The following is a 27,497-nucleotide window of genomic DNA, read 5'->3' as shown; positions in this document are numbered from 1 at the left end:
CTCTGCTGCTGCCGTGTTGCTCAAAGAGCTTGCTTCCTTTAAGACGATTTCTCTTCTAGATCAGTTGGCTTCTATTGAGCGCTGTTATCGAGATTAAACCCGGACCGCCAGAGAAGCACAAAGGAGTGCTACCACCTGTCATAGGAATATCAACGACAGCTTACGGGACACTCAGTGTTCAATGCTCACGCCCAAGCCTTTCTTTCTCGATGTCCTTTAATTTCTGCCCAGGCTGCATGCTCATCCCAAATATCATCCAAATGATGCGGCCAATGTCAGTGCCAACTTGCTATGCGAAGTTTTGTTAAAGGATAATGATGTCGACTACTATAACCTTGTGCACGGTGCGGAGTGCATTTCAGAAGCAGGGTATTTCGTTTATTATCGTTTCGTTTAGCTTCTCCAGGGCTAAAGGCTATGCATAAATGGGTGCAGAAGGTCGTGCCACACCGCGCATCCCGTTACAGGGCTAGCCGCGACGACGGAGCGTGCGCTCTGTTCCAGTCCGGCCGTGATCGCGGCCGCTTCAGCCCCCTCTCGCAGGCGCCAGGCGCCGACCAGTGTTGGCGGCGCCTTTCCTCCGATTTCCTCATGTCCAGCTTTCTCGTGCGAAAATTTTTGAAAATTTAAAAACTGTAAGACACTGTTATGGAAATATTGAAGGTAATAGCTCATTATTCTGATATATAGCAAAATATTTCTTTTACAGTAATTCACTCGATCGCATCGAACACTTAAGACTGCCATAGAAAACGAATGGGGAACGCTTTTGATGATAGCAATAGCGTTAATAGAAAAAAAAATCGAGACACATTCGGGTGATCCGCGAATCTATTGATTGTTTTAGTGAAATATTGCATTATATGAAAAAATTGCGTTCATAAACGGTTTCCCGCTCAAAAATGTTTTGTGCAGAATTCCTGGCTGTGCTCCTGCTGCCTAGAGCAATTGCGAATTTTTGCTCTCTTTTATTTCTTCTATTCTCTCCTTAATCCCTTCCCTCAAGGCCGTGTCCACCGAGGCCAAGATAGTTGCTGCGTTTTTCTTTTCCTCGGTCAATTAATCTGTCATTACAGCGACAGCTGTGGAAAGCAGGTTTCCTGGTTCTGCGGCGTACACTTGCGTTAGCATGGCCCGCCAAGCTGAATTGCCAGCGTGCAGTTACGTCCCGCAAGACGTCTTTGTAATGCACGACGCTAAGTGGAGTGGTTCAAGCACTGTGACGTAACGAATTACTGTGTAATGACTTCCCGCAAAGTCTACCAAGAAGTAGGCAAATAATAATGAATAAACCGTATTATATTCACCCTGCAGACAGACAGCGCTGTATCTCGTTTTACACATTGGCAGCCACCTTGTAAGTTTCTATTCCTTTTCTACCTCCTCCTCCGGCTGCCTGGCTCCACAGAAAAAACCGCCGGATGTTGCTATACAGGAAAACAAGGCGTCTACTGCGGTCGCTTTAGAACGATGGTTCATGGAATTTCTCCACAAGAAGCGTACCTAAAAGACCCTCTGACCTACTTTCTAGGAACAAGCCTGACGCGTCACCTAAAGCGATTGCTGCGGAAAATTTAGGTGTATATGCTAGTCCAAAGAGTGTCAACCGCTCACCTTTCGAAACGTTCTTAGAGTACCAAGGACAGAAAATAATGACTATGGTAATCCCACATGTCCAGGAAATGTATAACATTAGCTTTGTTGCGGTGGATTCGTGAAGAACCGCGTTTCAGTCGTGAACGAAGTACTTTTATACTTCACTCGTAGACCAAATACTTAAATAAATCAGTAGTGTGCACGCTTCTGCTCGTCGTCTTCTTTTCTCTTGTACTGGCCTTTTCGCTAAATGAGGTGAATGAGATATTAATTTATTAGAGGTGCACAGTGTGTTTTAAATGCAATAGGTGCGCGTCTGTGGATTGTGTTCACTTTCCAGTCAATTTGGATCACAAGTCATGATTCTTCGCTTGAGGGCTACGGTGCGAACTCGTAGGAGTAGCCAATGTTGCCCGACTGTGAGAGCTATTTCTTCTGTAGACGTCGTATAGCCTGTTGTGAAAATAGCGCTCGTCCGGGTACGCAACACGTTGGCAGCGAAGATTTTAATTATCGTTCTGTCTGTTGCGGATAGGTGCAGGCATTTGTGTAGACACAAATGCCTCTGCTCTCCTCACAATGGGAGCAGTGGAAAGAAATTGTGCGATTAGCCTACTCGTCAAACATTTGGGTCGCCTTCCTCCACAAATTTAATAATGGACAGGTAGAGGTTTAACCATAGCTCTCTGAGTGTAGCGTTAAGAGATCGGAAGTGGGTGGATTGGGTGAGAGAACAAACGCGCGTTAATGATATCCTAGTTGAAATCAAGAGGAAGAAGTGGACTTGGGCAGGGCATGTAATCCGAAGGCAAGATAACCGCTGGTCCTTAAGGGTAACGGAGTGGATTCCAAGAGGAGGCAAGCGTAGCAGGGGGTGGCAGAAAGTTAGGTGGGCGCATGAGATTAAGATATTTACGGGAATACGATGGCCGCAACTGGCAAGGGACAGAGATAATTGGAGAGACATGGGAGAGGCCTTTGCCCTGCGGTGGGCGTAGTCAGGCTGATGATGATGATGATGATGAGAGGTTCAACCATATTTAGAAAGAAGGTCACCTGCGCGTCATCCAGTAATTGCGGCAGGTCGCTCTCCTGCAGGTGCCGGTCCGTGAGCACCAGGCCATGGGCATGCGTATCCACCACCAGCTGCACTAGGCCTCGCGTCACGGCTTGTGGACCCAGTTGGCCGCCGGGCGATGGGTGTAGCACGGCGCGTTGGATCAGGAGAAGCAACGCCGCCCTGGTGGAGCTACGCATCTTTTCCACCACATCCCTTTGTTGTGACACTGGAACGCGGTGAGCATGTCGTAACCTGTGAGCATATACTGAAGTGTGGGACGTATGAGGGGTCTTCTAGCAGAAAAACTTGAACAAAAGCGGTAACGAGATGCCGTTTTCTCAGCCAGAAATCTGTAGGAAATGGTGTGCTAGTGGCATTCGTATTATCTGCAGAATATTCTTGGTCATCTGGGCGATAACACGATGAATAAACCAATGATTGTAAACCGTGCCAAACCCATCGAGATGGATCGGTGGCTGTATAGCGCTCGGCTACTGACTTTAAGGTTTCGAGATCGAATCCCTGCTGCTCTGTGGAATTCGATCCTTGATCGAATTCCACAGTCTCGCCTTCCCCTAGTTAAGAAAAATATGGCGGCCTTCCTAAGTACTAACCCTCTCTTTCAGGGATTTAAATGTTCGAGTTACTGTTTCACACTACCGAGGTATGCCGACATTACAGAGTACTAAATGCGTAATACAGGAACTCAACGTGCCATCCGCCAAAAAGTTTTTAGCTGATTGTGCAAACATTTTATGTCTTAAAAATAACATAAAAGTAGAAGCATTCTAGACTATAAAACGAACACGCTCATATCGCTTGGTTTATACGTGCTGTTAACTACTTTACTGGGCACTTCGGAAACAAAGGCTTTAGAGTAACTAATGAAGTACAAAATTGGCCCACGTGTTACTTCTATTGCTTTTCGTGTCTAAGTCAGTCTCCTTTTCCACCTTAATATCTAGAGCCAGAGAAAAAAATATTTGATATAAGCCTGCCGGCTTAGCGCATTAATAAGTGAAAGCTGATTGGCATTCGCGGCCGAGAGGTCTGGAGTGGCAGACCTATTTTGACGTTTCACAGGTCAATGCCTGGTTGGGGGTCTCAGAGACCCGTTCTGGCGTCTGTAGGCTAGCGTGCATACTCGGCCTTCTTTTGCGAGCGGTCTTCGAGAAATAGAGAGAGAAACTTCAATGCAACAAAGGAATTCGAGGCACGCAGGACCCTGGCTCCCCGCACGATCCTACTGCACTCAAGTGTTTATGTTCCTAAGGTTTGTAGTATTTGGTTCGATCGCGTTCCCGGCACACTTCACGGACTCCAGGGTGCGCTGGCATGAAGCAAAAAGTGTAATCCCCAGTGTTGCCTAGTTCGCTGTCTAAACCTTCTGTTGCTTTTGAGGAAAGCAAAGGCGCATAACTTGCTCACTGGGTCAGTGGACATCTCAATCGCGCTGGAAGTGGCGGCGGTGTGCACCCGAAAATTGAAGCAGTTATGTGCCTTTCCTTTCTTTAGGATCAACGTATAACTGGCTCCGTATGCAAAGAACACTTCAATCGCGCTTTACGTTACGTAGGGATAGTGTCCGACTAACACCTTACGTGTAACGCTTTACACGGCTGCCGTTGAATCCCCAAATTGCTTCTACTGAATGGCTTCTACAAAGCTATAATAATTTTCGCTATAAAAGGAGTGCTGCCGCCGCCACAGCGTACTTAAAGCTGATAACTCCGAGCAAAAGAAAGAATAATAAAAACAGGAGGAGTGTCCGTATGGTGCGTCTTTAGAACTGTTTGTGCACATTTCGGAGCCAAATTACTCGGCACAATCGGCTTGAGTGTTCTCATCACAATGCAAGAAACGTTTGAACGTGTACGTTCCAAGCCAGTACCCACATAGGTACATTCATCGCTGCCATGCAGCTTTGCTCTCTAAGGGCGCATTTCTGCCCAATAAACGTTTCTGCTTGCGCTGTTTTTGTCCGCCTTCCTGCCCGCTTTCTACAAGTAACCTTAATATAGTAAACGCCAAATGTAATTAAATTAAATTCTATGCAACTACCTGAGAGCTAGCTTCGCTACGAAAGACATGTTGCTTGAACTATTCGTTTTTAATGCAAGCATCCATATAAGTGTCTACAAAGAGCGCGTTCACAAATGTATGACGGTTTTTTCGTTTCGTGGCTTTTAACGACCCATACAAGCTTTGGCTACGACAGACGCCGTAATGAAGGGCTCCGGATAATTTCGACCACCTAGAGTTCTTTAGCGTTAACTGACATCGCACACTAAACAAGACTTTGGAATACCTCTTCCATTAAAATGCGACCTGCCGGGGCCGGGATCGTACCCGCGTCTTTTCGGTCAGCAGCCGAGCGCCTTAATCATTGAGCCACCACGCCGGCTAGAGAAGTATGGGGAACCTTTTGCCGCTAAAGTCAAAATGTAGGTAATTTCTTGACACTTCGATAACGCCAGAAATAATTCGTCCCAAAGGGAAAGTAGAAGACTGAAGAAAAAGTTTCCAAATGCTAAATTCAGAGTTATCTAGTCACATTCACAAACTGAGTGCAGAGCTGGGAACTGGTATTAGGTAGGTAAAACACAAGTTCTACAATGTGAAACTGCAAGTTTTTCGGCAAAAGTCGTCACAAAGGTTCTGGAGGCACTTGACGCCACACAGTAAATCCAATCAGCTGCTGGAATCAAAGCATGGCGAGACTGACGACAAGTGCTTAATTGCTAATACATGAAATAATTATTTTCTGTGAGTCTGCACTAAAGGTGATGGGAAGCAAATACAGTTTGCAGCCGCTTGGAGATCCTTATATGTGAGGAAATATGACTCTTTGTTGTGGGGACTCTTGCCCTGCTGCTTGAGTTAAAACCTAATAAGGGTATGGGTCCCAAAGAAATTTTGAATGCGTTCTTTAAAATGTATGCAAAATGTGCAGTAAAGTAGTTCTCCTTTTTTTTAAATTATTTTCCACAAAATACCTTCCCTGGTGACTGGCGAGTTAGCAAGATAATTCTGATATTAAAAAAACAAGAATTCGAGGTTAGTGCCTATTTACAGACCAATTGCAAATTCACCAACCACGTGGGAATTTTTGAAACATGTCTCTAAATACATCCGTGGGTTATCATCCGGAAATAAGATTATCAGCAAGTTTCCACATGGGTTCTGACAGGGCCGTTATTGTTTTGGCAACTGGCACAAATCATACATCATCTCTGCCAGATTCCCTCATGTAATGCCCCACAACCGGGGCCTTTGAGGTGATAAATAAATAAATAAATTTTCGATTATAGGTCATTCATATAACGCATCATAGAAAATTAACGCTGAAACTAGAATCATTCCTAGAAAAATATTATTGTTAACTGGGTAGCAGCGTTCATTAGAAATCCACCAGCAGTTTATGAGCATTGACTGCCAGCAGTCCGCGAAACAAGTGCCCATTTCAAGGGTGACACAGGCCTCCGACCTGAGGCCTCTTTCATACCTCAGCGACATGATTGAACATTGCCCCGTTAGAGCGGAAGCCTTTGTGAATGAAGGGAAATCTACAGACGATCGAGTAATCCCAAATATCTATTTGTCCACTATTAATGATCGGTGTTCGCAATGGCAAACGTCTTCAAACCTAAACAAAATGATATTTACGTTCGCAACACACAAACTTTAGCCCTTAGACTTTTAGTATAACCCGCACAGAAATTCGCTAAGAAGAGTAACTAACCCCGAGAAAGTCAGTGCTGGAGTACGACGGACAAGGACAAGAAGTAGACGTAACTGCACTAAACTAGCAACTTTATTTTTGATGACAACCGAACTGCACCTTTTATGCTCTAACGGAAAGTTGACAAACCAAAGAAGGCAGAGATACGCATGCTCAAAGTTGTAGAAAGATGAAACAAGGCAGTAACCGTATGAGTCGCCACCTTCCTCATCGTTACCCACAGACAAAAAAAAAAAACAGAGAGGACCAAAAAAGCAAATTAGGGGGGGGGGGAGGGGGGGGGTTAGGCGCGGTGAAACAAACGAAAAAAAAAACAACAGTGCAACATTTGTAATAAAAACCTTAGCGGCATCCAACACAACTAATATTTAGGCGTTACATTTACCCATAAGCTAAGCTGGAACACTCATATAACCAACAGGTGTGCAAAAGCATCCAAACAGCTCGACTTTCTCCGTAGAAAACTGTCGGCAGCTCCTCCTCACGTAAAGCTAACAGTCTATAATACCCTCATAAGGCCCATCCTTGAGTACGGCACCTCAGCCTCAGCGAACAACTTGAAAAAATTCAAAACAAGGCCCTTCGATTTATTTATTCCTGCTACTCACGTCATGACAGCGTATCTGGCTTGCGAGCTAAAGCGCGTATCCCTACCCTTGCATGTCGGCGACGCGTAGCTTCGATGAAGTTTCTTTTTCTTCTTTACAACGTTCGTAGAATTGATAAAAATCAGTACATCAAGGCAACTTGTCATCGTTCAAAGCGATTAAACCATGAAAAGTGCTTCAGACTCATTCCAGCGCGTGCAACACATATAGATTATCATTTTTCCCGTTAGCCATTGAAGAATGGAATAATCTGCCTCACGAATTCATGGACGACGTCTCTCTTGATATCTTTTTGCAAAACGTTTAGCCACTGTTTGAAAAACACAATTTACAATAAAAATATAACTTCAGCGATATCTCGAGTTATTCACCGCGAATGTTCAGTTTAATAATATTTTTTGTACTTGTGCCTTTTGACTATCAAGTTCACCTTGTATCTCCTCGCTGTTCTGTCGTTCTTCTTTCCCGTATTTTAGTTGCATCGAAATGAACGTGTATGGCAATGCGCATGTCCTTTGACAGTCTCTTAACGCACTGCATATTTGTTATCAGCCTATTTGCTATGGTCTATCCTACTGCAGTGCGAATGTTTTTTTTTTAACATGTGTATGTTATACTGGATATGCTATTGTTCTGTATAACTGTCCCATTATTTTTCCCACTCCTGTAAGAGCCTAATTAGGCTGACAGAATGCTTACATAAATAAATAATAACAAAACTAAAAATGTGGTAATGCCAACGCGCATTTATAAAACAAAATAGAAGCTTACAAACGACACGGTTAAAAGTGACTGAGATAAGAGGCCTAAAAAACAGATATAACTGAAAATCCGCGAAAAGCCTGTGACAAGAGGAATTACAAAAAAAACTTGGAGTCTTCTTAACTAGACACTCACAGAACAAAATGCGATAACAATTAAAAGTTGGCCCACGCCCACATATTCCAGAAGTCCCTCAACATTTTGAAAGTAGGCCCACCAAGAAACTATTTGAGGGCTGTGATTAGTAAATTAATAAAGCAGGATTTTCGGGTGCAGTGATGTAGAATGGTGTGCCTTGTTAGTATAATCTCAATCCAGTGAAGGTACTGAAACATTATAATCCTCAGATTTTGAAATCTGGCGGTGCTGATGATGTCACTACTCTCGCCACCGGTCGATAATTTCGTTACAGTGAAACCCGCTGGTTTTTGCAGGACGACCACCTAAAGGCAATCGCAATAAGACGAAGTGGGTCACGTGAGTGAAAATCAACAAAGTGGCCAAAGACGATGCGGAGAGAGATAAACGCAAGATGGCGACAAATCTTCCATAGAATGAAAGCGGCTTGGAAGCAAAATTAACAGGGGCGAGTTGGCAAAAAAAAAAAAAACGGGCGCGAAAACCCAGAATTATGCTGAGAGTTATATGGAGACAAAGAGGATTATTTGTTTTTTTCAACAGGGCAACTGAAAGCGCGCTGGCGCACCCATATTTTAGTTCGTTGCCCTATTGGACACCACATCACGGGTACAGGCTGCACCCATGGTGTCGTATTCGTTTCTTTACCTCCTGCCCTCGTCCTGTTGCGCAGTTTCTAAACTTCCTCGAAAAGGAACCAACTAGCCCGCAAGACCATCCAACTGCAATAAGCTTACAGAGCATGTTTTCACATCGTCAACTGGCGAACATTGCTTGTCCCGTCTTGATGTTCACTACGACAGGAGCTAAACGTGTGTGTTACTGACGCCGATTTTTAGCATGTGCTGATGGAAATCCAACTGTGCGGCCCTCTCGTGCCCCCCCCCCCCCCCCCCCCCCTGCCACCGGATACGGACCGGTGTAGTTTTGGCTACTAGGCTTTGTTCCGGTGCAACGCCAGGGGTGGGGATGGGACGGCCGGGACCCATCCTCTGGGGATGCAAAACCCCATGGGAGTGGCAGCGACTCCCAAGCGACTGTGAGGGCCAGTCGCGCGCGTGAGGTCCGATGTCTGAGCGGAGGCAGGCCTGGGTTTATAATCAGGTTGGACCCACGAAATCCGGCACGGAAGGCATGTCCAAACATCAAAAGGTTTTCAAATACATGCTACTTCCCTCCGCACGCCCTTACAAAAATGCTTCTTGAGACAGTGCTGGACTTCTCATGAGCAGACTCAACATGCAATGTTGAGTTTGTGTTGGGACCAGGATGGCCTCGCGGGAGTGAATTATTGAGGCCGAATTGAAACTCGTTAAAAAAGTGGCTACTGTGCAAGAGTTGAACATCCTCAACAGAATTTCTGCATTGCTTTCATGTTGAATTCACGTTGAAATTACTGGGGCGATTCAACGTATCATTCTGAATCTCGGTTGTCGTTAGAAAAAATTCAGAGCAATACATTTGTGTTGCGTCATATGGACCTACCAATGCAATTTTCGGCGGTATATTCACATTTATTGCTATAATTTCTCGTTAACTTGACTGACATCCGCAGCCGTGTAAGCTCCACACATAAGCACAAACACACATGTGTTAACATAAATACATACACTCTCGCCTATACAACCATCAGATAAAGAACATCAAACAGTATTGCACAGGTTACAGAATGACCTGTTTAGAAAAAATTTTATTTACATATGTACACATGCCAAGGTTACCAGGTACAGTGACATTTCCAAGAACACATGACAATAAGCATGTAAGGCGAGCCAATTAAACAGCTACCATAAACATCTCTAACTAATATGAATTGCTCGTGGGCGATGTAAAACAGAATAGAATACCTATTGACACAAGGGTGAAAAGGCAATAATTTGACATTGAAATATTTAAAAAGACACCTTAGCGCCAGTTTGGCCTAAAAACCAGGACAAGACGACTATTATTCACAGAAATGAATGGGCATGACCATTGCCAGAGGAACTCTTCCTCACCCAAGAAAAAGAGTTCCTCGGACAAAAAACTGATGAGCTCCCGTCGGAGACGGCCGAGAATCGGCCACACAGCGCGGCGTCGAAAGCCACCAGCGACCGCGGCGCATCGACTGCGCCATAAACTAAAAAGACCCGCAACAATTAACAGGCGAGCAAAACGGCCGCTGGGGAATCGGCCGCGGGAGACGAAGTACGAAATGCCCTGCCCGCGGAATCCCGCATGAACCGCGCGCCAAAAGACACGCGCTACCACGCAGGTGACTGTAGCGTGGCGATTAGATTCCGGGAGTGGGCAATTCGGACAGGTACTGGAGCGTAAAACACCCCATCGCTCTAACCGATCACAAGTAGGGAGCACTGCCCAGCCAAGTTTCCAGACAAAGTCGCGTAGATGGTCTGGGAGAGGTGTCGACGCTAAGCGCGCCCACTGAACGCGGCGCATAAGTGAGCGGCGAGCCGCCGGCACAACAGGCAACAATAGCGAGCCCATAATGTCCACCACACGGTCTGCGACGATGTTGACATCAGGTGCTACTGCTGTTACATGCCTGTAAAAGGCCACTGACGAGGCATAGAAAGCGGAAGGTTGCTCTGACTGAGGTCCATGATTAACAGGGGCCGCGGGATCCAAAAAGCGCAAAGAAGGGCCCAAAAAGTACCGAGTCAGGGTTCGCGCCGGAGACGCGTTTCCTAGCAGGATACGCAAAATACCCTTTAAAGCTAACAGCGAGGACGTAACAGACAAATTTGGAAAGGCAAAACCTCCCCTCTCCCGTGGTTGTCCAAGAACGGCACGAGCCACAAGCTCGGTACCGCCTGACCAAAAAAAAGAAAAAACTGTAGTCTGCACCCGCCTTATGACACGGAGGGGTGGTTTAACAGTATAGCAAAGGTACCAGAAGGCACCGAGAATGACTGACTGAACCAGGTAGCGCCTCTCAAGCAGAGGCAGGTCGAATGTCTGCGCCCTTCGCACACGAGCTGTAATGTCGTTGACGACCGAAGACCACACACCATCCCATATGCCAGAACAGTCGTAGGTCACACCTAAAATGCGCATCTGCGCGCACCACTGCAAAGGTATTGCAGATGAAATACGAGTCTGGGTAGACCCCACAAAAAAGTAACAACTCTTCGAGTAGTTAAGAGCAGCTCCAGACAAGGAGGCGTACTCACGAAAAACATTTAGAGTTTCAAGCAGGCTGCGTTCATCAGCTAAGTACAGAGTGATGTCATCTGCATAAGCAGTGACGCGTACCGCTTCGCTCCCTGGCAAAGCCAGACCTCTAATAAGGGAGTGGCGATTCACTGCCAAGAGGAAAGGCTCTATTGCTAAGACAAACAAAAGGGGGGAGAGCGGACAACCTTGACGGACGCCACGGCGAACATCAAACGCGGTACTTTCCCGGCCATCGAGGAACAGAGTGCTTGAAATATCTCTGTAAATCTCTTTAATGAGAAGCACGAAAGAAGCTGGGAAACCGAAAGCATCCAGCGTCCCATAAATATACTCGTGCTCTAAAAAGTCGAACGCCTTCTTTTGATCAAGGGAAACAAGAAGACCCTGGGCGCGCCGCCGTAAAGTATACGTTAGGATGTCTCGCGTTACAGAAGATAAACTACGTATTTCATGGCCTGGGATGGAGCAAACCTGGTGGCAGGAAATAAGCAACGGGAGGAGAGACCGCAGACGACGAACGAGTAATTTTGCTAGTACTTTGTAATCTGAATTTAGTAGGGTGATAGGGCGCCAATCTGCCTACCCCTTTCCGACCCAGCGACCAGTACACTGGACATAAGAAACAAATCGATGAAAAAAGCAGACGAAGCCCAAAATCAAAACCAAAACCACTTTCTCGGCTTCCGGAAGAGACGAGGAATACCTCGATCGAGATAGTTCCTCTTTCGGCCGCATCTTATCAGGAGGGCAGCACAGAGTAATGGCGTCCTCCGCGACCAAACGGCCATGTGCGACGTGCTCAAGTAAGTAATTTGTTTTACCGATTTGTCCTCACTCAATTCAAATAAATAAATTCGTGCGAGATAACTAAGTCCTGTTTAAAACAATGTGGTTAAAGGTGTGCCCTATTTATGAGTAGTTTTTCCGCAATGTGACAATGTTTTTATGTCCAGTGTACTGGACACTAGGATTCAACTGGCGCGTTTTGTCAAGTCCCCATGCAAAGCAGGTGGCTTTTCTTTTTGAATATTTTCTGGCGCCAAAATTGCATAACTCCTAATGTCTTGGTAGAAATATCTTGATGGGGTTTTTCATTCAAGTAATATGATTTTCAGCACTATTTGGACGACATCGACATTTCCGGTGAAAATGCAAACTGCAAAAGTAGTAATGCTTTTTAAAAAGGGCAGCCGAAATGAATTGGGCAATTACCGTCCGGTGTCTATCTTGCCTATATTCTCTAAGCCTCTTGAAAAAATAATTCACTGTAGGCTTGTAAGTTTTGCTGACCACTGCGAATTAATAACAAAACACCAGTTTGGGTTTAGGAAGAATATGTCTACTGAATTAGCTCTGCTTCACCAGAAAGAGTATATTTTAACGCAGTTTGAAAGCAAGGCAATAGTAGTCGGCCTATTTGTCGATTTTTCCAAGGCATTCGACTTGGTGAACCATGATGTTCTGCTGCAGAAGTTGGACTTTTACGGTATACGAGGGTGTGGATTACAGTTATTACAATCATATTTATCCCATCGATGTCAAGTAGTCCAAATAAACAACTCGCGATCACCAGTCCTGCCACTGCTTTGTGGTGTCCCACAGGGCAGCATATTGGGCCCCTTGCTATTTAACCTGTATATTAACGACATTGTTAACATTAACCGGAACGCCAAATTTATTATATATGCAGATGATACTAGCATATTTTTTTCTGGTAATCACATCGATAAACTCATCACTGATTGTAACGACACCATAGTCCAACTGCAGCAATGGTCCTCATCCAATTACATGAAGATTAACGAAAATAAAACAAAAGCAGTTGTCTTCCGGCCGAAAAATAAACCTGTTCCTCCTCATGCTGATATTGTTTTAAACTCTCATCCTGTTGACATTGTTGACCATTTCAAATGTCTTGGTGTGATATTCACTGCCAATATGTCCTGGGAATCTCATGTGAATTTTGTATTAGTGAAACTTGCTCGAATAACCGGTGTAGTTGGTCGCCTCCGATATATGCTTTCTACTAAAACAAAAATATTGGTCTATAATTCTCTTTTCTGTTCACACGTCAACTACTGCCAGCTTGTGTGGGGCACAACTACATTCTCTAACACACAAAAAATATTCAATATGCAAAAACGGTATCTACGTCACGTGTACAATGCTGGCTACAATGCAACTACTGCAGAATTTTTTCACAGTGCTCATGTTATCACAGCCCACAAGCTATACCGTTACCGTTTGAGTGCTCGGTTTAAATATGAAGTGAAAAAAAATATTCACAGCCTGGATGCCTTGGCACATTTAGAAGGAAATGCTAAATGTTAGCAGACTAGACATGGAGAAAACTGGAAGGTTGCTGTACCACGCTTGAATTCTGGTATGGAGCGATTGTGTTATTCTTTGCCATCTCTGTTAAACTACTATCAGTCACTGAATTTTGATTTATTTAGTTGTTCCACTCTTAAACTTAGAGACATGTTTGCCGATTGACTAACCTGATTTTATCTATTCTGATGTTTGTTTTACCTAGCTCAGGACTTTTTTCCTTTGTTCTGCACTGATGAAGTGTCTTGATTTGTTTATTGTTTTTTCATTATCTGGTGCTGTCTACACGCTGCCTTATATTTGGGGCTGCGGACTCGTCAAGTTGCCAAGTGGCAGCTTTTTTTCCGTAGCCCTCCATCTGTAGCACCGATGGAAATAAAGATTTGATTTGATTTGATTTGATTTGATTTGCAGAAAAGACGCTCACTAATGAAGAAATTCAAGAGCTTTTCTTCGGGGACCAGTCCGACCTAGACGTCGATTCGGACTCTGGAGACGAGGTGGAGAAATTCCAGACAGAATCTCCACTGGAAGAAAGCAGCGACTATTCTTCAAGTGCGGATGAAAATGACCCAAACGGAAAGTTTGACAAAGGAACACGACCGCAAAGTTCACGCCAAAAAGTAGCACAGTCGTGGACGGCACAGGCATTTACCGTGCCGATTGACATCGAAATAACCGGTGAAATGGATGGATACGCGGTCAGTTACGCGGCTGCCTTCATGTTGCAGAGCTGAATCAGTTGACTCTACAAGGCGTTACGACAAGAAACAGAAAAATACGTTGGAAGTCGAAAGGCCGGCAAGCCACCGATTCTACAACAATCACAAGGGAGGAGTAGACCTGAACGATTTTCTCATCAACCTGTATCGCATAAGAATGAAAACTAAGAAATGGTCTGTAAAAGTCATTTTCCACTTCACTAATCTCGCCGTGGTTACCAGCTGGCTGAGTTACAAAGAAGACACCAAAGAGGCAGGCTACACGAAGAGTCAAGTGCTTCACCTGCTAGACTTCAGGATGCAGGTAGCAGAAGCTGTTATCAGGGGCTCCCAAGAAAGAAAACGGCGTGGTAGGCCATCTACAGATGCTACTGTTCAACATGAACACCGCCACAGGGCTGCTGTGCTAATACCAGGCCCTGACGTGCGTTTTGATCAAGAAGGCCATTGGCCAGATCCTCAAGTGATGGAAAATTCCTCCAGGTGTCGACTCTTCGAATGCAAGGCAAAGTCATAAGTTCAGTGCACAAAATGCAAAGTTTTTCTTGGCTTGAAGGCAGGCAAAAACTGTTTTCGCGATTTCCACAGCAAGTAAGCGCCAGAGTTGACCTTAAGTTTGGATGTTTCATCAAGCACAAAGACGATACTCCAAGAACATGTCGCTCCTGGTGCAAGTTACTCCTTTTTCTTAAGTCTGGCAGTACTGTACTTGTGATTCCAAGAACAGCTAAGCTCTTGAGATGACGTACAGCATTGCTCAATCAACGAGCAAACCGGATCATGTGCAACAAATAAATCCCAGTGTCCAGTATACTGGACATGGTTCTCTGTTGAAAACCACTGTACTTACTGTCTTCATAATTTTTCACGCGCTCTTTAATACCTTCTTAACCGCAAAAAACCACCAGCAATTTTTTTTCTCGCCCACAAAAAAATTCGGGATGCAAAGGGATCTGCCGGACATGTCGAGAAAGGAGACTTTTTAGGAATTAGGACAATGCGGCCTCTTTTGAATGATCCAGGAAAAACTTGCTGAGTGAAGCATAATTTTAGCACTTCCGAGAAAATGGGGCCTACAATATCCCAGAATTGTAAATAGAACTCCACAGGAAGGCCGTCTGGTCCAGGTGCTGAGCCTCGTTTCATGGAGTCCAACGCCTCCTTAATTTCCCTTGTTGTTGGCACAGCCATAAGGCCGTCATGGAGTTCAGTGGAAACCTGAGGCAAGCCTGCTAAAAATGGGTTTGCGGAAACTACATTGCTATCAAGTAGAAGGAGCGACTGAGCAATACTCCTGAAATGGTTATAAAACGCACTGAAATTCCTGCCACCTGGTTGGGACATAGCCCCTGCGGTAGGTGTAAAGGCAGGGGCACCTTGAGGGGTCAACAGCTCTTGACGCGCAAAGCGAATTACCTCGGAATGAGCAGTTGGACTGCGTCGACAACGCCATGCAGAAGCTGTCAAAGAGGAGGCACGTAAAAGGCGCTGTAGGCGCTCCGAAAGCTCCTCTTTCCATGCGCACATAAGCGACGAAGGCGACGGGGTGCGTTGAGCAATACGCAACTTCGCCGTCACCACGCGCACCTCATCTGACACGCGAGCCCTACGGGCTCGACCAGATGCGGCGCAATGGTGACGCCACTGCTCCTTCAGACGGTCCCAGTCACCAGGCACGGCCCCAACAACCGAAAAACGCAAGACGCGCGTGAGCCCCTCTTTAGTGCTGGCGTCGTGAAGGATGCGTGCATCCAACCGCCATGGTCTCTGAGGAGATCCTGCAGCCGCCGGAACCGCGAGCGATAGAAGAAAAGGGCGGTGGTCTGATATGTGCACCGGCGAGGATGGTAGCATCATTACATTGGCTGCACACACTGTCTGCGAAAGGCTCGTCGGAACATACGCCCTGTCTAACCGACTCGCCGATAACCCGCGACGCCAAGTCCACACAAAGACGTTGCCATAGAGGAGCTCATAAGCGTCCGTGAGCATAAAATGGCTGATTAGGCGGCGCAACTCGCGCGCATTCCAGCCTGGCCTACCCCTACCAGGGCCTTGCACATCGGCGACCGTATCGAGCACGCAGTTGAAATCGCCCAACATCACAACATTACGCCCTCCAAGAAAATACACATCTAAATCTTTAATGAATGCGTTTACCAAATTAGAATGAGCAGGCGCAAAAATGCAAAGAATTCTCAGCTGAAGTGCGTTAAACGTGCAGTCGAACGCCAGCACGCGTCCAAGCGCATCGTAGATAACATGATGATCTCGCAAGAGTGAGCGGTTCAAAACGAGAACGCCAACGCCGTTAGAACGCGTGCTGGCGTACGAAAAGAAGGCATCGACGCCAAACCTACGCTTGAATTTCAACACGTCACTGAGGCGAAAAAAAATTGGTTTCCTGCAGACAGACAATATCGCAACCCGAGGAACGAGCGAATGCGACCACCGCTGCCTGCTTCAAAACACTGCGGAACCCCTGTACGTTAAGAGTAATAATTTGAAGATGAGTCATTTTGGAAATGAAAAATTAAACCTGAAAAGTCGTGATGTTTAGGCAATACAAAGCGCGCCGCGAACGGCGCTAAACCACCTCACTTTTTGCGGAGGGTCGGACCAGAGGAGGCACGAGGCCTCCTTGGCCGACCGGCAGAATTGTCCGAGTCCGTAGTTGACGCATGTGGACGCTTTAAGCTTGAACTCAAAGCGACCATCTCAACATCGGAAGACTGTGCGCTGGAAGTGCTGGCGCTGGTCCTCGATGTCGAAGAGGACGGCGATTGCACAGGGTCAGCGTCTGGAGATGATCTTGGCTCCTCTCCAAGCGATGTCGACGACGACGACGGCGGCGTCGGGTCCTCCTCAGGCGTGATGACAGTCTCGTCAATGACGAGGTTGACTGAAGAGGCTGAGGATGGCAAGCTGCTGTCGTCACCGTCAACCTCAGCTATGTCGGTGTCCCTGCTCAAATCCGCAACGCTGGCCGCGGGCTGTAGCACGGGCTTCGAGAGGGGCACGTTCTCAGCATCATGGCTTTCCAGGGCCACAGTAGGCTCGACCCCCGTGGCATCAGGGACGCACGGAGAGACGGAGGCTGACGCAGCACGCACATTTACTGTCTGCTCACTTGGTGCAGTATTGTACGCATCAAGAGCAGACTCCGGTTCTTCAACGCAGTGAGGCTGGGACGCAGCGGAAGCAACCGTAACGGCGTCGGTGTTGGATGCGCCGGGCTTCTTGATGGTTTCAGCGGCTCCCTGAGCGGCCTGCGGGGGCGCAGGGCGGGCCGCAGCCTCCGAGTACGAGGGCTTGATGGCGCACGCCACGGTAGCGTGTGGATCGCCACAACGGCGACATGGGAGCACGCAACCTTGACCTTGGTGCCCAAAGACCCCACAGCGGGCGCAGAAAGGAGCCGTGCACTGTGCCCTGAAGTGCGCAGTGGACCCACAACGCCGGCAAACGCGCTGCATTCCCTTGTAGTCACACGTCATGCGGTGGCCCGCGACCTTGATGTAGTTTGGTACGGGTGACTCCGGCTTCATCTCAATCCGCACATAACGGGTCCCGGTGGTGACAGTGGGACGCGACGCCATGACGCCGCGACTTATGTGCAGCACCTTGCCATAAGGGGAGAGAGCCTTGGCAAGGGCGTCACTAGGTACACGGGCGGGCAGAAAGAGGACAGTCACCTGGGTCACCTGCGGGCTCAGGGGAACGATGGCGACGCGTTCCTTGCCGATGATGAGGCAGGAAGCTTCAACGATTTTAGCCATGGCGGCTTCACTTTTCACAGTGACTTGGTAGTTGCGTCCACCGAAGTGCTGGACGCAGTACACTTCTTCCAATCCAACAACGGAGGCTGTCGCATCGACGACATCCTCCGGACTAGCCCCCTCAGGGACGACAACATCAAAGGCAAGAGTCTTTGTAGGTGGCTGGCTCACCATATTGAGGCGCCCGCCAGCCGAAGGACACCTTAACAAAAGCGCACGTCCAAAGGTCGAACACCGGCCACCGACGCAAGCCGGCGGCCGGAACACACACCGCAGACACTTTTCAAACGCTGAAAAAATCCGCACATACGCACAAACACACATATGTTAACATAAATACATACACTCTCGCCTATACAACCATCAGATAAAGAACATCAAACAGTATTGCACAGGTTACAGAATGACCTTACTAAGAATACATAACTTAACTTTTCCACCTTAAGCGCAATCCCAGCTTCCCCCTTATATACTCCTCCTACACATGGGTGCCCGGATCTGCGCAGGTGGTGGCCCGCCGATCAGCAAAGTTATTTGAATTATAACTATTACTACTTATTTATTTTATGTGTAGTAGAAGTAATGAAGTTCACATGCAACGTTCTGTTAGTTGAAGACCTTGATTCATTCATAAACAACAGAAATAAAGCACTAATTAAGCGCCCTTTTTATGAGCGTACATACGAACCCTCCAAAGTAGGTATGCCTGAAAGAGCATATTTAAAGCCCCTCAATGAAACAAAAGTAGCGAAAAGCTTTGAACTTTCCGACACTCCTCCTCTCCTGGCGCGCCGCCGGAGAATCGAGCCTCCCATTGGCCGAGGTGCCGTAGTCACGTGTTAGCGCGCGCTTTTTGGCTCCGCAGCAGACGCCGGCGCCATTGCCGGGGGCTGGGAGTCGCGCTTCATTTTCTTTCTGTGCAACAGTTTTGGCGGGAAGCGTTTTTTTTCTTCTTTGACGGTGTCTACGTGTTGCGGCGATGCCGAGCTTCTGTTGCGCGTATAGATGCAACACAACCGAGGTGGCAGTGGCAAAAGATTTTTTGTAATTCCTTCCAGAAAAAGCAACGCGGCTCGCCGAAAGGTTTGGCAGCACAGGATCGGCCGGGCAAACTTCGATAATTTTGTGGATCCGCGTATTTGTGAGATAAGTGGTCGTTTTTCAGTTGTCAGTCGTGTTTTTTCGGATGATTTGGTGTGAAGCGCCAGCGGCTGCAGTCTTTCTTCGCACTAAATGCCGTTTGGCATGATTTTAAAAAGACTCGTTCGCTAGCGGGTACGAAAGCCGTGCTGAAGTGCAGGTTTAATGTTGCTCGCATTGCGCGGCGTGTTGGCTTGGTTTCAGTCGGGCTCGTTCGCATGTTGTTTGAGCCCCGCCGTTTACGTTGCTCGCTATGCAGGTCCAGGCTTGATGTGGCGCGCATTGCTTGCCGTATTTGTGTTGCTGCAGCTGGACTCCTGGGCTCACGAACTCGATACTAAAGGGGCGGTAGTCGCTGTTTGAGCCTGCTCTGCTCATGCTGCTCGCGGTGCAGGTCTAGCTTTCATGTTGAACGCATCGCTAGACGTGTTGGTTTTGTTACAGTTGCACTCCTTCGCTCACAAACTCGACACCAAAGGTGTGGTACTTGCTGTTGAAGCTCCTGCTGCTCATGCTGCTTGCGGTTAAGGTCTAGCTTTCATGTAACGCGCATCGCTGAATGTATTTTTCAAGCAGGGTTCTAAACCGAAATCGGGCGTTACTGTGCCTAGGCACATTAACCCACCTGTCGCTTGAATACTCGATATCTGCGTGGATAATACTTGAGAATGCAAGCGAGGACCTCTGTAAAACATAATTTCAGACATTTTGGGTTGAGGCCGTCGTCGCTGCCGCGAATTCCTGCGAAAATCACGCTGCGTGGAGCTATGTAACGTGGTTAGGTTGTGTCAAATGAATCACTAACGCATGGGTGCGCGCAATGATCCACACCATTTCCAAAGTTCGACATTGGAAAAGCTTCTCATGGCTTTTAATGCGGAGTGGTGACGTGTTAACACTTGTTTATTCTTTTTTCAGTTCTGTATTTTTTTTTTCGTGCCTTGTATCTCCCACGCCACAATCTCAATGCGGCCGAATCGGAGGCAGAAAATGCAACAAAAATCATGCGGGCGCGCGGTCCGCTGCGCGCCAAAGCGCGAGCGACGAGAAAGCCACTCGTCGAGCGGTGGTAGTCACTCTAGTGCCGCGAACTCACTCGTGCGCGCCATTTCCAACGTGTGCTCCGCAGTCAAAGCGATCGAAGAACAAAAAGTTTCTATAATGCAGTGCAACGTTGGTCTGGGCAGTTATTACAGTAACTGATTTTTCAATCTCCATTTCACCGAAGCCAAGGCAGAAAACGCAACACAAAGTTCATTCGGGCGCGCGGTCTGCCGGGCGCCAAAAGGCGTCGGTTGGGAGCGTCTGCTAGCTGCTCCCGGCCTAGGTGGCGCCACCGTCGGCGCCCGGGAGAAGCCGAGAGAAGGAGCGCCGGCATAGGAGGAGGAGGGAGGAGACGTCACTACTTTTAGTTTATTTAGGGGCTTTAAGCATATTACACCACTACCACCACTAACACTTTTTCTGTGCAAGAAAATCACTTTGAGCAGTTTACGAGAGTCTTAAAAGTGCTGCATGCGTTCTTAATATGTACAATGTGATAAGGTTCTGTTTACGCGACGCATGTTGAACTGATTTCATTTAGTTAGGCTTAGAAACGGCTGCCATGAGACCCGGTTCAACGTAAATTCAACAAAAATTACTCAACAATTGATGTGTTTACGACGTTCAATAAAAATTTTGTTTAGCAGATGTTGAGTAGGCTCAACATATATTGAGTTCATGTTGGTTTCCAGTTGATTCAACAAGACCTCAACAAGGGGTCAACTGAAGCTCAAAAGTCACTTTTGTAAGGGCGTGGGGGCTTGCAAGTCTGGCTACCGACGCGCCGGTTTCTGGTTACGAAGAAACCAGCTCCGCGCTGGAGTTTATTGTAGCCAGGCTCTGAAACGACGTCTCGGGGAAACGGCCTCACGGCCGGCCGCAGGGCTGTTATGGCCTTTGCGGGACGCCGAGGAATAGGGGCGAAGTACGACCTCGCAGCGTCCAGGTGACTCCGGTGATGTTGTGTAGTAACGGCGGAGTAGGCCCGGTCATCTAACCCTAAGCCCCGTTCTTGGTTTGACGCCCGGTCGCCCGGCCTTGAACACTCCCTCCTCAGTAGGAGAACAGCAAGCTAGGGGAGAAAATAAGCGCATGGTTGGTTGGTTGGAAGCTCAGATGGGTCCCCTCGGAGGTGTTAGGTCATGGTGCCGAGGCCCGGTGGGCTGATAGGCTGACGACTTAGGGCCTCTACTGGCTAGATCACATCACACATACTTCCGGAGTCTGAAAAACCGTGAAAAGCACTCGTCGGTTGGTAGCTGGCAGGTTGGAAACAAACCATGTCGTGGAGGGGCCCCAAGTAGCTGCTGACCCCGTGTTAGGTTCTCCTGTCTCCGGCGGTCGGAGCCCGTTGCGTTCGGTGGGTGGTCGGGCATCCCGTGAGCGGGGCCGCACCGTTGGAAAATCTCGATGCTCTCCCTACCCTGGCCAGGTAGGCCAGAAATGAAGTCGAGACAATTGAAGGATCTGAACAAAAATCTCTCTGTCCTCATTCTCATCCCTTATCCCAACCCATTTCCTTACAACCATTCATCCCATCCATTTGCCCATCCCTTCCGCTACTTCCCAGGGGAGATCAGGGGAGTGTCCCCGGGCCAGCTCCCCCGGCTGTGGGTCGCTATAGTAGCTTTCCCTCATTTATTTCTTCCCACTTTCGGATGGCAAAATTACAATTGCCTACGGGCCAACTCGTTTATTTTAATTGGTTTATACCCGCGATACACTAGTAGTGGTGCGGGAGAGGCTCATTTTCTTAATCATTTATTATTCCTCGACCTACTTCATGTGCTTCGCTCAGAACAGCACACCTGACGCTAGGATGTGCAGTTTTGTGCGTATTTCGCATTGTCGTTGTTCGTTTCAGTGCCTCGCCCCTGCCTAGCTACGAGTCAGGAGCGATAGGGGGAACAAAGTATTTAAATAAATTCGGTTCATGTTTCAAGCCTGCACTCGTGACAGCTGGGCTTCGCCGCTGCCGTGTGCCGAGCTCGACCTGCTCCATTGGTATAGCTGCCCTACACATTATGGGGACCCGTCCTACTCCGTCCCCTTCGTTTTGCTTCCCGCGCTTTATTCCCTAGTTGCCTTAAATAACAAGAGAGGGCGCCAGCGTTGCGGTGCCATGACATTTCTACGGGGCGCTCCGCTCTCCGCCACCGAGGCAAGGTCTAGTTTGAACATTTTCCCGTAGCTCGTCGAGTCCTTCCTCGAAGCTTCTCTCCTGCCCTAGCGTGGGCAAGCGTACGCTCGTAACGATGATGGTGAATCGGATTGCCTCGACTGAAAAAAAAATGGTTTTTGAGGGAAGGAAATCACGGAGTAACAGTCTCACAAATCTGGTTCGACACCCGAAACGCGCTGTAAGAGAAGGATTAAAGGAGGAAGTGAAAGAAGAGAGGAACAACGAGGTGCCGTTGCCGAGGCCTCCGGATTAATTTCGATCAGGTGAGGATTTTTAACGTGCACTGATATCGCGCGGCACATACGGGGCCCTTTGGCCTTTTGGCTCCATCGAAACGTGGTCGCCGCGGTCGGGTTCGCACCCGGGTATCCTAGCTCCGTAAACCAGCGTCTTAAACTCGATTACTTAGCGTATTTTATTGAAAGCTGGCGTCATTCTCATCGTAGAGATGTCTATGTCAGCCAGAGTGTCGTTTGTTCCCCCTCACAGCAAGGCCCGCTGTGGTCGGCGTGCACTCGGTAGCGCGCGCGGTCACTGTGTGGGGCCGGCCGTTTTCAACTGTGTCAGCCGCAATTAAGCTGGGAGAAGATATTCTCCCCAATATTACAACCCCACATCTGAAGCCCAAAGTAGAGTCTGCTCTTGGAGAAATGGATGACTCTCGGTTCGAGGAACGCTCCTTGTCCGGACTTGGCAAGTACTACGCCTAGCGTGAATTTTGATTGCTAGGACCTGCGCTATGCTTTCATTAGTGCGAAGTGGACTTCGCTACCGCATATTTGAACTGCTTGACATGCTCGGCAGAAAGTTTTTCTCCGCAGTTTCTTCAGCACGAGAACCACTGCTTGGCCCGCATCGAGGGAGCGGGAGACCTAGCGCCCGCGGAGTTACCAAGTCCGAAGCGAGTGAGTACGGAAACCGCGTGGGTGGTCTCAGTTCGACATTTTGCTCTACTCTCTGTGTTCTGACTATGGGAGACGAAGCTCCAGAAGCCGGGTGGAGCTGACATCTCATCACGGCTGCGCACACGTAACTCTTTTAGAGTCTTTGTTTTGTTCACTGTCGCCCTCAGACAGGTAGTTATGTCTAAGCTTTTTGGAGCTTCCTACACCGCATGAGAAAAGACATGACCACCGGACCGGTTTGTTGAGAGGGGGCCCAAATTGCTGCCCGCCTTTTTATTTTTTTTTTTTTTGTAACCTCGCACAAATGTAGTTCAACTCAAGAAAAGGCTTTGTTCACTCGAAATCTGCGTTTGGAGAGCCGCTCGAAACGTTTTGCTAGCGAGAATTGCGCCACGAAACCCTTGCGGACAGCGCTTCTCCAGTGACCTACGATAAAGGGCATGCGGAGAGCGTTTCGGCAATTATGGAGATCCAGCGGAGCCAATAAGGCTTACTGTCCAGTGCACATCGTCTCGCTGCTGCCTACGGCGACGGAGCTGCCTGTATCCTCTTCGGGTCATTCATCCGAGCCAGCTGTGGCGAGACCAGTCTGCAGTCACCTCCGGCTGCTGTTACCCTGGCGACTACTGCAGAAACCTGTCCTGCAGTTGTCAACCGGCCTTCTCTTTGCGAGTCTGCGTGCACGTATAGTCCACGGGCCACGCGAGTCGCCCTAGCGGAGGCATTCACGCCTTCTCTGATGCTATGTACCACTGCAATGCCTCTGTGGGGTGCGTCGGCCTCGTCAAGCCTTTCACTGGCTTTTCGTCAACGCACCCAACATCGACATGACGTTGAATAAACATGATTCTGATTCTGCTTTCGGCGCAACGCGGAGGTCTGCATGTATGCCATCGACGCGACATCAGCTTCAAGGCCTACCTCAAGTTCATGAAGACCAGGTGTAGCTTCCGTAGCATTTATACTTGCAGGTGAGTGGGTTTCTTTAAGGTTTGGGGGATATGTGGACACGCAATACTCCATCCTCTTCGGTTTGGTTCCCAGTGACGCGTCGTATCTAGTCAGTTACCTTAACTAACAAGAGAGGGTGCCTGCGTCACAGCGCCACGGACGGCACAATTGCTGCACGCTCGCGGGAGACGGCTCTCTCTTTTCGGCTCCAGAGCTGGTCGCGCACGGGCGTGTGGGAACATTTTCCCGCAGCTAGTGGGAACATTTTCCCGCAGCTCGTCCGGCCACGGGGCTTCTCCCCTGCCTTGACGTAGGCGAACGTTTGCTCATAATCTTGCTGGTGAGTCGGACGACCTCGATTCCTCAGCGTTTTTTATTGCTAGCTGGATTTATTGTTATTGTAGCAATAAATGCCTTGATTCTGTCAGCCAGAATGTCTTTCGTTTGTTCTCCCCCAGAGCAAGGCCCGCCATTGTCGGTTTGTGTTCTGTAGCGCGTGATCACTAGGTGGGGTCGGCGGTTTAGAACTGTGTCAGCCGCGGTTGAGCGGATATAGAGCATCCTCCATCATACTTCAACCCCACAATACACAGAGACGGTTCAGCGAGAAAAATGAAAAAACAAAACTTATTCCTACTACCCGCGGTCGCTACCATCTGCACGAAATTCTTGCTATGCTACCTGCAGCATGCGTTTTGTACAACGAGAACATTATCATTGCTATTGATGATGACTAAACGCCTTACAGGATCCTCTAAAGGCAACACGGAAAAAGAGAGGGCTCCTAAGCTCGTTACAATTTTTAGTAGGCCACTAATGATATTTTCTACATAACATGCGGGGGATAATGTACATATACTACAAGAAGCCCAACTGTAATGGTATGGTTGCGCATGTTTAGCACGAGACACATACCGACACGGCAAAGCTATGAATGGTGCACGCTGGTACACATATATAAAATTTAAACAGCAAAAAGAAATTTGCGTGAATTATAATTTGTGCTTGCAGGCATGACATTTAGTTTTATCTGTGTCCAGGAATCTATCACCAGTCATGCTGCAACTCACATGCAAGACAATAGATACCTTCTCACCTGAACTGATCTCTATCAGCGCCATGTGTGGGTGGATGGGATGCGGCCGGGCCGGGTTCGTGACAAACGCCACAATGAAGAAGTCGCAGGAGTCCGGCATATTTACTGAGAGGAATTGGTGAGCTCCGGTCTGGCACAGGAGGCCTGTTATATCTGCAAACGGTGCACGGGAAAAGGTAAAAGTGTACTGCTGCATGTTCTCACGGTAATTATTTTGCAGGTCGCGCAGGGAACGAACGCGTCTCGGAACGGCGCAGTTCTAGAGCAACATGTGTATAAAGACCCTCAAGTTTAAAGGGACTATGCAGTGAATTAAAAGTCCCTTGTAAATATTTTCAATACTTAAAAATGATGCTAAGAAGCATTCACACCAAGTATGAGTCTTCGAAACTGGGCCGACAATTTATTCTGAATTTTTAAAAACCACGTTTTTTTTTAAATTCGCGGGCCGATTGGTATCTTCGTAGTAACCGACTTTGAAACTAAAATCGGGAAAATAGACGTCACTAGTCCCGTGACGTCGGCAGGCCACCACACGTTGTCATTCGCTGGAGCCACGGCAGCCACGACGTCACGGGCACGCTTCCGGTAGCCATGAAAATCGTCTGCTCGAGCCGCCGCGCGACCCCCTCGGGCAAGCGCGAGCCAGCTAGGCATTGCCTTCACGCATATGTTTTCAATTTACCTCTGCCGCCTCTTTCTGTCGGGAGTTCGGGAACCACTCGCGTGCCTTTGTCGCAGTGACAGGCAAAGAAATCCGACGTGCGCCGCGATCCAGGAAGGCGGAGAGGGACCGGAGAAACGCTGCCGACGCTGCTGCTAGGGTGCTGGTGAGGCTGGGTGCGACGTCGGCGAATGACGTATTCATGGGCGGAGCCCAATCCCAGAGCTGCTTTCTTTATGTTTTCTTGGTGCTCCGCGCGTATTAGTTGAGAGGCGAGAGGAGGAGCGTGATTTTTAATCGTCTATAACTTCGTTGTTATTTATGCTAGCTCAAAAATTCTTGCGCTAGGGTGACGAGTGATGGAATGCCTATCTCTCGCCTGCTTTACATAATCGCAGTTAATTTATTGCGTAGTCCCTTTAATTTGTCGTGGGAACGCAGCTATACAGCTATCTGAAAATATGGCGAGAACAGCAAATGCACATGCACCTTCAAGGAAGCCCACTACAAACATGCGGCAAGACAAGCTCCGGCAGCAGCACGGTGAAGCGATCCAATAGAAGTAAAGAAATAAAGCGACACTTAGCTGTGCGCTAGATTCCACCAGCGACGACTTCAGCAGTAACCTCGTCCGTGGAGGAAAAAAAAAGTGTGTGAGGGGGGGTCCTCACATTTATTTGCTTCCCAACTCGGATCGCCTATTACTTCTGACGTTACACATCTATTTCCTTGTGCGGCGTGTTTTGACACTGTAATTAGAAGGAATGGCTGTTTGATCATACACTCTGTACTACCTTTCAACTACCGCATACGAGTTCAGTGCCCATAGATTAGCCGCTCTGGAACCAGACGAATGATGGAGCACCGAACGCAACCCTTTTGGAGGTTTTGTTAAGGCGTCTGAATTACCTTGGTTGCCTCGCGACAATTCGATGGTTGCCGTGATGTAGGCCCCGTAGAAGCATACCATGTCTTAGGGATATCCAAGAAAAATCCCAACGTCCTGTTACCTCAGCGCGTTTCTTATGGACATGCTATGGCGGTTCTGTTTCGGGACATTCCACATAGCAAATTCAAGGGGCTCCTTCCTTGGGCTCTTCATTTCGGCAATAAACCTGCAGCTGTACCGCGCTTGCTTGACTCCAACAGAATTTGTTATGGCCAAGCAAAAAAAAATGAAATGCTCGCGAAACTATCAGGCATTCATGGCCACTGTTTGTACTGGCAAGCGTTCACCCCGTGATGCGCGTATGACGCTGCCATAACCACTTCCGTCCAGGAGTGGCAGGCCCGAGCTGGCAAATACTGCGTTAAATAAAAAATGAGCTACATATCGGTAACGCAACGATCAAAATGAGTTAAGTCCACTCATGAAATCCTTTGTTGTTAACTTCAGCACCATAGGTCGCATTGTTTCGAGCGAGGTTTCATTTGTTAATTTCCCAGGTACTACTTTTTTACCAACCGCGAAGGATTCGAAGCAGTCATCTGAAGATCCGAACCCGGAAGACAACGATAACAATGGGATGAGCAGCGCCGCAGACTATGAAGTAAGGATGAGCCAGTGGACGTTCAAGCGTTCAGTTAGCGTAGTTCGCAG

General features: G+C 48.0%; 1 protein-coding gene across 1 annotated transcript in view; it reads right to left on the bottom strand.

The window, feature by feature from the left end:
* Positions 1 to 26,867, bottom strand: part of LOC149344789 (uncharacterized) — a 37,029-nt gene extending 10,162 nt beyond the window's left edge. Inside the window, exons 1-3 of the mRNA XM_089547306.1 lie at positions 26,807 to 26,867; positions 25,234 to 25,386; positions 2,653 to 2,882 (exon numbers count right to left, since the gene is read on the bottom strand). Of these exons, the coding sequence (XP_089403432.1) occupies positions 2,653 to 2,882; positions 25,234 to 25,386; positions 26,807 to 26,867 (444 nt within the window). The remainder of the gene's footprint in view (positions 1 to 2,652; positions 2,883 to 25,233; positions 25,387 to 26,806) is intronic.
* Between the last annotated feature and the right edge of the window lie 630 nt (positions 26,868 to 27,497).

Source organism: Amblyomma mixtum, chromosome 5 (genome assembly GCF_055824585.1).
Source record: "Amblyomma mixtum isolate Tamu chromosome 5, ASM5582458v1, whole genome shotgun sequence".
In the NCBI taxonomy this organism is placed as follows: Eukaryota; Metazoa; Arthropoda; class Arachnida; order Ixodida; family Ixodidae; genus Amblyomma; species Amblyomma mixtum.
Note: the sequence above shows the minus strand (reverse complement) of the source record. Positions and strands in the feature narration are given on the sequence as shown.